At 43.9% G+C, this 11,991-nt stretch overlaps 1 protein-coding gene across 2 annotated transcripts; it reads left to right on the plus strand.

Moving 5' to 3' along the window:
• The first annotated feature begins 1,396 nt into the window (after positions 1-1,396).
• Positions 1,397-5,625, plus strand: LOC111823556 (small integral membrane protein 26-like). Of its 2 annotated transcripts, XM_023745510.1 has the most exons (4): positions 1,397-2,232; positions 4,273-4,323; positions 4,426-4,621; positions 5,234-5,625. In XM_023745510.1, exons 1-3 carry the CDS (start codon positions 2,001-2,003, stop codon positions 4,578-4,580), a joined length of 438 nt encoding a protein of 145 aa, XP_023601278.1. In that variant the 5' UTR covers positions 1,397-2,000; the 3' UTR covers positions 4,581-4,621; positions 5,234-5,625. The 2 variants fall into 2 exon arrangements, with proteins under 2 accessions (XP_023601278.1, XP_023601279.1); XM_023745511.1 differs by lacking the exon at positions 5,234-5,625 and having other exon boundaries at positions 1,400-2,232; positions 4,426-4,753.
• The last annotated feature ends 6,366 nt before the right edge of the window (positions 5,626-11,991 follow it).

The raw sequence follows: 11,991 nt of genomic DNA on the forward strand, positions 1-11,991 counted from the left end.
CACAGACCCCAGGTGGGTGAGGGCATGAGTGAGGGGGGGAGGGGCAATCGGGGGTAAGGACACGTATATAATACCTTAATCAATAAAGAAAAAAAATATTTTGAAAATGAGCATTGGGAAATAGGACATTTGCAGAATCAAAAGTGACGGTTAAGAAAAAATGAAACTATTCAAAATAGGTGACGAATTTGTATCTGCAGTATGTAACAAGCCTTACAACTCAAATTACAGAGACAATCCAATTATATAAAAAAGGCAAGCAACAGATTTCAACAAATATTCTTAATTCTTGAATGCACAATGAGCCTCCGGACCTTTCTACTTCCACCATCTGTGACTAAAGACAACTATGACATTCTCAAAAGTGGTTTTTTAAATATATATATATATTTAAATATATATATATATATTAAATATATATATATATATTCCTATTGATTTCAGGGAGGAAGGGAGACTCTAGGTCAGTGGTTCTCAACCTTGGCTGCACATTAGAATCCGGAGATTGGAGGCCCAGAAATCAGGATTTTTAAAAGTTTCTCAGGTGACTCTAATGTGCAGCCGAGGTTGAGAACCACTGCTCTAGGTAGAAACATCAATGATGGCCTATAACCATTGATTGGCTGTCTGCTACACGTCCCCTAGTGGGAGTTGGGCCCACACGAGGAATAAAATCCGCAATGGGCTGAAATATTGCACCTCACAACGCGATGTCGTATCCACTCGGTTAGGCTGAGACAAGCTTTGTCTTTCTTTTTTACCAATTGTAAGTAAGCCTTGTCGAAACAAGGCCACCAAAAATTTTGGTTGCCTCCCAAAAAAAAAATTGGGAGAGAGAGAGATACCCGTCAACCTTGTAACGCACACCTCGGGTAAAAGCAACCCCTATTACAGTGAAGTGGCTACTTCCAGTGCTTGAATAAAAATTCCCAGCTTATTCGGTAAATAGAAGCTTCATATTCAGAACATATAATTGGAAGAAAATTTTAAGTTATTCCTTTTTTAACTTGGATTTACTGTTGAATATCATTTTTCCCGTCCTGCACTTGTGCTTACGTATATGCAAATTTTACTGTGGCTTTTACTAGAAGAGTTGCTCATAAAATTCTGTCCAGGAAATATTCTTTTTTTTTTTTTTTTTGTATATTTTGTCCTTGGGGCTAGCGGATCCCGGGGCGGGGGTGTCCGGATTCCGGGGCGGGGGTGCCCGTGGGCTCAGGCGTCGGTGAGTCCGGTGGGTGGCGGGCGGGGCAGGCTCCTCCCAAGGAGGACCTTGCAAGCCCTTCAAGATGGCGGCGGCCTCCGAGCCTTGCCGGGCGGGGCACGGGGGTGGGGCGCGGGGGGGGGTGGTTCCTTGGGCAGTAGCAGAGTCTTTGTGGCCCCGAGAGCCCCACCGCCTGCCCCCCAGGCTCCCGCGCCGTCGTGCCGTCCCCACACACACGCTCTCCCTCTCGCTCCTTTACTCTCACTCTCGTTGACTCCACACCCGCCGGCCGCCAGCTTCCTCCCTCTCCCCAGGTTTTTATGTTTTGTGCTAAGAAACTTGAAAACTCTTTATGCCAAGGTAGCAAAGATTTTTCTTCTCTATGGTTTTTTTTCGTTTATAGTTTTAGCTTTAAATTTCAGCCTATGATCCATTCATAGTTAAAATTGGGGTGTGTCAAAATATCACTTTCTAGACGAGGATGGGCAAAGTAGAAAGAGCCCCGAAGGATTCGGAGGTACCGAAGAAAACGTTTCTGGAGCCATAACAGGAGCAGGAGGGGCCCGTGGTATCAGATGCTTAGAAATGGTTTGATTAAGGCTGGAAAGGACTATGGCAGTTTATTGCGTGTCCACTGCGGCAAGCACGTCAGTTTGCAAGTGGAAGCTTGCTCAGAGGGACTCATTTGGCAGGTCGCTTGGCATGCAAGGTCTTGGTTCGCAGCAAGGCACCGTAACCAAAGCTCCCCGGCCTGAGCCCAATTGCGGGCGCGGCTCGCCGGACTACACGCCCCAGGATGCATCGGGGCCAGCTCCCCATTGGAGGAAGCGGCGGCGGTGGCGGCGCGCCGACCGGAAGACCCGCCTACACCCCGAGTCTCGGAGAAGACGTTCCTTCCTCCGGCGGCGCTATGCGTCCGGACCAGGCCTCGCTTTGGTACCGGCGCATGTCCTCTGTTTACGCTTTGGGCACCTGGACCCTGTTGGGCGCCTTGATTCTCTCCGGCCGCAAAAAGAGCAAACCATTAGGTACGGCTCTCCCGCAAGACCGTCCGCGGGACATGCAGCCTTCCGTGGGGCTCGCGCAGGGGTCATAGGAGCAGCTTCGCTGGCCGCCAGCCCTAAAATAGTCTACAAAACTTGGGAACGGCTGTTCAGAGCCATTTCGGTTTAATGGAATCTGCCAGGAACTGCATTTTAAATTTTCTTACCAAATCTTATATTTTTGAGTGAGGGCGTGCTTATACTAAGAATTTGAAGAATCAATGTAACCTTAGAGATGGGAGTTTTCAGGCACTGGACACGGGTGCTTCTGAAACATTAGCCCTTTGTCGCGTTTGGCGAGCAATTTCAGCACTTATACCAGCTAAGGAATATTAAAACCTTATCAGAGCCCTAGCCGTTTGGCTCCATGGGTAGAGCAAAGGCCTGCGGACTGAAGGTCCCAGTTCAATTCTGGTCAAGGATTCGTGCCTGGTTTGCAGGCTCGATCCCCTGTAGGGGGCGCGCGGGAGGCAGCCGGTCAATGATTCTCATCATTGATGTTTCTACCTCTCCCTTCCTCTCTGAAGTCAATAAAAAATAATATTTTAAAAAACCCTTACCAGAAAGAAACTCCTTTAGCTTTAAAATCGTGCTTGCAAATCTGTACTGCTAATAGATATCTGGTTGCTTGCGGCTGAATGGGAGGAGTGATAGCAAAGAGTATGGGGTTTATTTTTGTGGATGAAAATATTGTAAAATTGTGTAGGTTCCACAGATCTGCATGTACTGAAAACCATTTAATGTTACATTTTATTTTACTGTATTATTATTTTAATTTAAATTTTTTATTAATCCTCACTCAAGGATATTTTTCCATTGAATTTTCATTTATTTTAAAAAATACATATTTTAGCCCTAACCGGTTTGGCTCAGTGGATAGAGCGTCAGCCTGCGGACTCAAAGGTCCCAGGTTCGATTCTGGTCAAGGGCACATCCCCAGTTGGGAGTGTGTAGGAGGCAGCTGATCAATGTTTCTCTCTCATCGATGTTTCTAACTCTCTATCCCTCTCCCTTCCTCTCTGTAAAGAGTCAATAAAATATATTTAAAATATATATATTTTTTATTGATTTCAGAGAGGAAGGGAGAGATAGGGAGAAAAACATTAGTGATGAGAATGATTGATTGGCTGCCTCCCTGTACCCCGTCGTCCCCGCCCCACCCACCCACTGGGGATGGAGCCTGCAACCAGGGCATGTGCCCTGACTGGGAATCCAACTGTGACCTCCTGGTTCATTGGTTGAGGCTCAATCAATGAGTCACAACTGTTGGGCTTTTCACTAATTTTTAGAAAGAGTGGAAGGGAGAGGGAGAGACAAAGAAACATGGATGTGAGAGAGACACCTCCATTGGTTGCCTCCTGCGGCCAGGAAACCTGCAACCAAGCTACGTGTCTTTGACTGGAATTGAACCCCAGACCCTTCAGTCCACAGGCTGATGCTCTATCCACTGAGCCAAACCAGCTAGGGTTATTTATTATTATTTTTTAATCCTCATCCGAGGATATTTTTTCCATTGATTTTTAGGGTGGAAGGGAGGGAGGAGAGAGTGAGGAAAAACACATCCACTGGTTGCTCCCGGACCACCAGGGCTGGGATCAAACCCGCAACCTAGATAGGTGCCTTTGAGTGGGAGTTGAACCCAGACCCTTCGGTGCTGGGCAGGCGCTCTAACCATTTAACCACACTGGCCAGGGCAGCGTTACATTTTAAAGGAGTAATTGTATGATATGTTAAGTACATCTTGGTAAAGCTGTGATGTGGAAACTCTGCTGAAGATTACATTTGGTGATGAAGATTATCAGTGGCCTGAAAGTACACATGCCCATGCAAGTATTGAGTCTAACCATTTCATTGTCTGTAGTGGTCATGTTTTATTTATTTTTCTTTTTTACAGAAAGAAAATGGTGTCAGGAGTCTGATGGGGGGGTGGGAGTAATTCCTTATTTTACTTATAAGACTTTACTAATAGTTTACATGACTTATGTAAGTTAGAGTTAATAATTCAGGTGTTTTGTTTTTTTAAAGGTGATGAAGTAGAACAAAAAGATGTCTCAACATATGAAAGCCCTGAGTCAGGTAATTCTTATTTTGTTTTATTTCTAAGCCTTGACTAAATAATTTTAATGACTGCTCCTTAAGTTAAATGTTAATAATTCAGGTGTCCCATATTTTTTAAAGGTGACGAGTTAGACCTAAGGAAGGAAATAACTGAGCCCCCGAAAGGGTTTTATGTGGAAACGATTGTCACATATAAAGAAGATTTTGTTCCAATGACTGACAAGATCCTCAACTGTTGGAAATCATGGACTGGTGGCCCTGGACCAGAATCATGATTGACTGCTGGATTCCGAAAACCAGGACTTTGTTTCAGCATGTAAATGTGATAGATGCCTTGATTTCAATTTTATGTTTTTGAAAAGTATATACCTTTAATTTAATCTTTTATGTAAAATATGATCACTAATAATATGCAATAAATATTTCCTTGAGGAAAAGTAAACTTGCATATTCAGGAAGTGTTCCTCTATACCAGTGGTTCTCAACCTGTGGGTCACGACCCCTTTGGCGGTCAAAGGACACTTTCACAGGGGTCGCCTAAGACCATCCTGCATATCAGATATTTACATTACGATTCATAACAGTAGCAACATTTCAGTTATGAAGTAGCATCGAAAATAATTTTATGGTTGGGTCACAACATGAGGAACTGTATTTAAAGGGCCAGAAGGTTGAGAACCACTGCTCTATACGTACATGAGTGAAGGGTTGAAGTGAAGTTTTACATGGAGCTTCCATATGCTTGCTTTCTGAATCTAGTTCACGAACTTTATATTTTATGTTGCTGTCAGACACGGCTTTAGTGGTCCGTTTAAGGTTAGGTTCAGCAAATCTCCATGTTCAGTATGGGACTTATAGCCAATCTTTGGATACTATTGGGTACTTGGTAAGAATGTTATGAATTAAATAGACTCTATCTGTTCTTTAGGACCAGAACAGGTATGGATTAAATCCCAACTGTGACTACCAATATTCTAGACACGGAGTACAAAGTTGGGACAACGTGGTTCCTGTCCGAGAGTGCCGCACTGGTCTCTTGATTGCAAGTAACAAGTGGGCTTAACTCAAGGGATATTTATCAAAAATTGTGTTTGGATACCTCAGAATTAAAGCAAATTATGTTGTAGGCCTTGGAAGTCCTGGCACCATGAACTGGAATGCAGCCAGCCACTCATTGAACCTGCCTGCCTCTGGCTAAAATAAATTCTAATAAATTCTTTTTGTTTTGATTTTAGAGAGAGGAAGGGAGAGAAAGAGAAGAAAACATTGATTTGTTGTTCCACTTTTTTAAAGGAAATATATTTTAATGATTTTTTACAGAGAGGAAGGGAGAGGGATAGAGAGTTAGAAACATAAATGATGAGAAACATCGATCAGCTGCCTCCTGCACACCTGCTATTGGGGATGTGCCCACAACCAAGGTACATGCCCTTGACTGGAATTGAACCTGGGACCCTTCAGTCCACAGGCCAATGCTCTATCCACCAAGCCAAACCGGTTAGGGCTATTGTTCCACTTCTTTATGCAAGAATCATTGGTTGATACTTGTATATTCCCTGACTAGGGATTAAACCTACAACTTTTGTGTATTGGGATGATGCTCTAAACAACTGAGCTACCTGGCCAGAGCATCTAATAAACTTATAAATGTTTTCTACAAATTTGGACGTTCTTATGTCAACATAGGTGTACTTAGAAATGGTTTTCTAAGCCTGGTAATTTGGTAACTTGAAACGTTAAAGGTTTGCTAGCTAAATTAAATGATGGATATTCATTGAATGTCTAGACCATTTCCAAATATAATAAAGTACTGAAACATTTCTTACTGAATGTAGGTTTGCCTACTTTTTGCTTCTCACAGAGGAACTAAAGATAGTTGAGTCTCTTAGTTAACCTGTTTTGTGCCACATTAAAAAAACTGTGCTGTGAAGAAAATACTTTTAGAAATTATAAAATGTGTTTATAAATGGTATAACAGTTCACAATTGTTTATTCCTTAGTTATCACTAGAAATTAGGATTTTTTGTTTTGTTAATCCTCACCCAAGGATTTTTTTTTTCCTATTGATTTTTAGAGAGTGGAAGGGGAGGGTAGAGACAGAGAAACTGATGTGAGAGAGACACATCGACTAGTTGCCTCCTGCACATGGCCTGACAGGCCGGGGATCGAGTCTGCAACCACGGTACATGCCTTTGACCAGAATCAGACCTGAGACCCTTCAGTTCACCAGCCGACGCTCTAATCACTAAGCCAAACTGGCTAGAGCAGAAATTAGGATTTTTAAAGGTGAAGAATTATATCATGTGTAAAGGTACAAAAATTAATAATAGAGAAAACAACTATGTATACAAGAAAAATAGGATATATTTGGCTTTAAAAAAGGTACAAAATGGGGAAATACGTTTTCATTAAGGGAAATGAAGTAATTGTGTCCTGATTTTTTTCTTTCTTTTTTTAAAAAAATACATTTTATTGATTTTTTATTTTTATTTTATTGATTTTTTATAGAGAGGAAGGGAGAGAGAGAGAGAGTCAGAAACATCGATCAGCTGCCTCCAGCACACCTCCTACTGGGGATATGCCCGAAACCAAGGTACATGCCCTTGACCGGAATCAAACCTGGGACCTTTCAGTCCACAGGCTGACGCTCTATCCACAGAGCCAAACCGGTTTCGGCCTGATTTTTTCTGAATGGATTAGAGAACAAGTTTACACACTAAAAGGGACACTGAAAATTGAAGCAAGTTTATGAAAAAGGAATCTTCAGGAAATAAATTTATGAGTAGTGAAGCTGAATAAAATTGAAATAAATTTTCCCAGCTGGTATGGCTCAGTGTTTGAGCATTGACCCATGAAGAGGTCCCCGGTTCAATTCCCCATTAGGGCACATGCGGGGTTGTGGCTTGATCCCCAATAGGGGGCATGCAGGAGGCTTGATCCCCAGTAGGGGGAGTGCAGGAGTCAGCTGATTGCTATCCCTCTTCCTCTCTAAAAAAAATCAACATTTAAAAAAAAAGATTGAAATAAATGTAAGTGAATTTAAATATCAAAAGCAATCTGATGTAAATTTAGAGTTTGGTTTTCTCTCTGCTAAAAAGGACAAAATTTTATTAGATTATTGGTCTACTGATATTTTGAAATTTTTTTCTGTCTAGAAAGCAAAGAAATGTGTTTTATCAAAATAATTTTCTGGCCGAAACCGGTTTGGCTCAGTGGATAGAGCGTCAGTCTGCGGACTGAAAGGTCCCAGGTTCGATTCCGGTCAAGGGCATGTACCTCGGTTGCGGGCACATCCCCAGTGGGAGATGTGCAGGAGGCAGCTAATCGGTGTTTCTCTCTCATCGATGTTTCTAACTCTCTATCTCTCTCCCTTCCTCTCTGTAAAAAATTAATAAAATATATATATTTTTAAAAAAAATAATAATTTTCTGTGTTTTATGTTGTTTGAATCAGGTCCTTGATTACCTAAGAAAACTGAATCTCCTTAATAGTAGGAACCACACTTTTTATTTTTATTTATTTTTTTATGGAGAGCAGCTACAGTGTTTGGACAGGTTCAAGCCTTGGACTAATGAGAGGGCACAGTCCTCTCATGGCCACGTGCAAGTCCCAGCTTGGAGGGCAGAGCCTTCCCAGCACAATTATAGCCAACAGCTCTAGCTGTAAGCTTGAACCTATGGTCCGAACACGTGGCCCCACCTGCCTGAGTGATGTGGGCTTGATAGAGTTCAGGTGCATGTAATTGAGTAGGATCGAAACCCATGAGAATGTTGTAAACATCTTGACCACACCCTTACTTTGCCTCATGGCATCTGCTATAAAATAAAGACACGGCTTGTAGTCTGTGGCGCTGACTCTCTATCAGAGAGGACAGCATCCCACCCAGATCCAGCTTTCTTCTCTTGTCTGTCTTTTCTCCATCCTTCACTGCCCCCTCTCAGGGTTACTGAACCTGGCTGAGCTAGCGTGGCAAAATAAGGCGCCCTGGGGCTGAGTATGCTATGGCCGTGCTGGCTCCCCACAGTTTTTTAAAAATGTTTTTATTGATTTCAGAGAGGAAGGCAGAGGGAGAGAGAGAGAAACATCAATGATGAGAATCACTGATCGTCTGCCTCCTGCATGCCCCCTATTGGGGATTGAGCCCACAACCTGGGCATGTGCTCAGACCGGGAATCCAGAATTGAACTATGACCTTCTGGTTCATAGGTCGACGCTCAACCACTGAGCCACATCAGCCAGGCAGGAACTACGCTTTTAAAAAAAATTTTGGATTTATTGGGGTGACACAGGTTAACACAATTATACAGGCTTCAGGTGCACAATTCCACAACACATCATATGTACGCTTTATGATATATGTACCACCCCAAGTTAAGTCTCCGTCCATTACCATTTACCCTCCTATATCCTCTTCCATTCCCCATCTCCCCACCCCCCAATCACCACACTGTTGTCCATGCGAAAGAACTAAGTTTTGCTAAAAATTATGTAAGGTACTGAATTTGTCTTTGAAATTTTTTATCGTCACTTCGGTTAAATGACTATTAAGTATTGCTTCATAATGACATTGATTCTATTTAGTCAAATGTCCAAACCTTTTGAGATTTTTTAATAATCCTCCCACTTTCAAAATATAGAGTCTTGACCTGGAAGGGGGAAAGGGGGCTGCGCAGTCCCGGTCCCAGTGCTGCCCCTTCCACAGAGGCAGCGGCGCGGGCTGGTCCTGGCACCAGGTCTCCACAGAGGCTGGAGGGGTGCGACCTGCTGTGCCTCAACCTCCCCCAGCTCCTCCCCCAGCTGGCCAGCACTAGGAAGCAAGGGCTGAGGGCCAATAGCCTAGTAGCTGGCAGTGGCAGCAGCAGCAGGGTGATGGGGGCAGTGCCTTCCTATGATCGCCGGGTCGCCTCCTGCAGAGGGGAGCGGGCCTAAGCTGTCAGTAGGACATTCCCTGAGGCCTCCCAAACTGTGAGAGGGGGCAGGCCGGGCTGAGGGACCCCTTCCCCCCAGTGCACGAATTTTCATGCACTGGGCCTCTAGTCCTATATAATAAAAGCCTAATATGCTAAGTGTCTAGTCATCTGGTCATCCATTCAACCAATCAAAGCATAATATGCTAATGATATGCTAAGGCCTCCCAACTTGCTATGACATGCACTGACCACCAGGGGGCAGAAACTCCAACTAGTAGGTTAGTTTGCTGCTGAGGTCCAGCCATCGAGACTGAGCGAGACAGGCCGGACATGCCCTGAAGCCCTCCCCAGCTGGCCAACCTCCCACATCCCGCCCCAGCCCTGATCATGCACCAGTGGGGTCTCTCAGCCTGGCCTGTGCCCTCTCGCAATCCGGGACCCCTCAGGGGGTGTTGGAGAGCTGGTTTTGGCCCGATCCCACAGGCCATCCCACTGGTGCAAGGATTCAAAAAATAGAAATGCATATTTTTTTTACTGATTAAGGTATTACATGTGTCCTTATCCCCCCATCGCTTCCACCCCGACCCCCGCAACTCATTCCCTCACCCCCCTGGTGTCTGCGTCCATTGGTTAGGCTTATATGCATGCATACAAATCCTTTGGTTGATCTCTTTCCCTTACCCCCACCCTCCCCTACTTTCCCTCTGAGGTTTGACAGTCTGACTGATGCTTCTCTGTCTCTGTCTCTGTTTTTGTTCATCAGTTTATGACATTCTGTATTTTTATTGGTGATAGCATCACATATATCTCCCACTTACTCCCCCCCCTTTATTTATTTATTTAAATATATATTTTATTGATTTTTTACAGAGAGGAAAGGAGAGGGATAGAGAGTTAGAAACATCAATGAGAGAGAAACATCCATCAGCTGCCTCCTGCATACCTCCTACTGGGGATGTGCCTGCAACCAAGGTACATGCCCTTGACTGGAATCAAACCTGGGACCTTTCAGTCCGCAGGCCGACACTCTATCCACTGAGCCAAACTGGTTAGGGCTCCCCCCCTCTTTTAAATCCCTCCACTCTCCTTTTCCCAGCCCCTCCCCATTCCCTCCTTTAGGTCTTCACCAACCTACTGGCCCTGTCCATGGACTGTGCATATAAGTATATTACAGTGGGGCCTTGACTTACGAGTGTCCAACTAACGAGTTTTTTGAGATACCAGCTGTCTCTCGGCCGATTTTTTGCATTGAGTTGATAGAGTAATTTGAGTTAACGAGCTCCTTAATGAGCTCCTTAACGAGCTCAGTCTCGGAACGAATTAAACTCGTAAGTCAAGGCCCCACTGTATAAAGAATACTCTTGTTAAAAAAATAAAATAGAAATATACATATACTACTAGAGGCCTGGTGCATGAAATTTGTGCACTTACGGGGATCCCTCAGCTCAGCCTGTGCCCTCTCGCAGTCTGGGGGCCCTCGGGGGATGTCCAACTGCTGGCTTAGGCCTGCTCCCCGCAGTCATATATCCTTAGAGCTGCTGTGGAGGTGGGAGAGGCTCCCACCACCGCCACTGCGCTCGCCAGCTGTGAGCCCAGCTCAGGGCTTCTGGCTGAATGGTGCTCCCCCTGTGGGAGCCCACTGACCACCAGGGGGCAGCTCCTGCATTGAGCATCTGCCCCCTGGTGGTCAGTGTGTGTCATAGCGACTGGTTGTTCCACCATTTGGTCGATTTGCATATTAGCCTTTTATTATATAGGATGGGAGGTCAGAGGGGAGGGGGATGGACATAGACAAAAGTGTGGTGATGGCCAGAGGTGGGGGGACTGGGTGGAGGAGGGTAAAGGGGGGCAAATGGGAGACCTCTATAATAGTGTCAACAGTAGAATTAAAACAACAATGATATACACTACATTACAAACCTATCAGGGGAAAAAAAGATACATTATGAACTATGTATTTACTACTTTTATAAAATTTAAAAAGAAAGAATTTTGTCCAGAAATGAGTGTTGTTGAAAGGTTTTTATTTTTTATTTTTTTGGTAAAGCTAAGAAAGCGTCAGAGCCCCTGTGAGGGCTGGATTTGTTCTGGGGAAGAGAGCAAGCAAGTTGCAACCAGCAGCATTTTGGATAACCTGCCTGAAATGATTTAAAAGCGAAAGCGACAGATTCCCCAAGCCTACAGTTATTTGTAATTTATTTTCTTATTCTAAATAAAGTCATTTTTGAACCTTATTAAAAAAATCCCCTCCCCCCTAAAATTAGTCCTTCAGGTTCAGCAAACTTTAGGCCTCACAAAACCTGTGTTAGTCCCCGAGGGTTGGGGTCCCCAAAGGAGTTGGGATTCATTCATTATATTTATTTGCTCCATTTAATTCTTGTTCTAGAGCAGCGGTTCTCAACCTTCCTACTGCCGCGACCCTTTAATACAGTTCCTCATGTTGTGGTGACCCCCAACCATAAAATTATTTTTGTTGCTACTTCATAACTGTAATTTTGCTACTGTTATGAATCGTAATGTAAATATCTGATATGCAGGATATATTTTCATTGTTACAAATTGAACATAATTAAAGCATAGTGATTAATCACAAAAACAATATGTAATTATATATGTGTTTTCCAATGGTCTTAGGCGACCCCTGTGAAAGGGTCGTTCAACCCCCAAAGGGGTCACAACCCACAGATTGAGAACTGCTGTTCTAGAGGGAGAGTGAGGACAGTTTCGTACTCAGAATTTTTTATAACAAGAATTGTGTTGGAACCTGCTCCTTCTT

This window comes from Myotis lucifugus, unplaced genomic scaffold, assembly GCF_000147115.1.
Source record: "Myotis lucifugus unplaced genomic scaffold, Myoluc2.0 scaffold_554, whole genome shotgun sequence".
Lineage (NCBI taxonomy): Eukaryota > Metazoa > Chordata > Mammalia > Chiroptera > Vespertilionidae > Myotis > Myotis lucifugus.

Excerpts from the sequence above, each read along its gene's own strand:
- LOC111823556 (XM_023745510.1), top strand. The coding sequence starts at position 2,001 with ATGCATCGGGGCCAGCTCCCCATTGGAGGAAGCGGCGGCGGTGGCGGC. Across the intron at positions 2,233-4,272 it reads CAAAAAGAGCAAACCATTAG|GTGATGAAGTAGAACAAAAA; the intron begins GTACGGCTCTCC and ends GTTTTTTTAAAG. Across the intron at positions 4,324-4,425 it reads ATATGAAAGCCCTGAGTCAG|GTGACGAGTTAGACCTAAGG; the intron begins GTAATTCTTATT and ends TATTTTTTAAAG.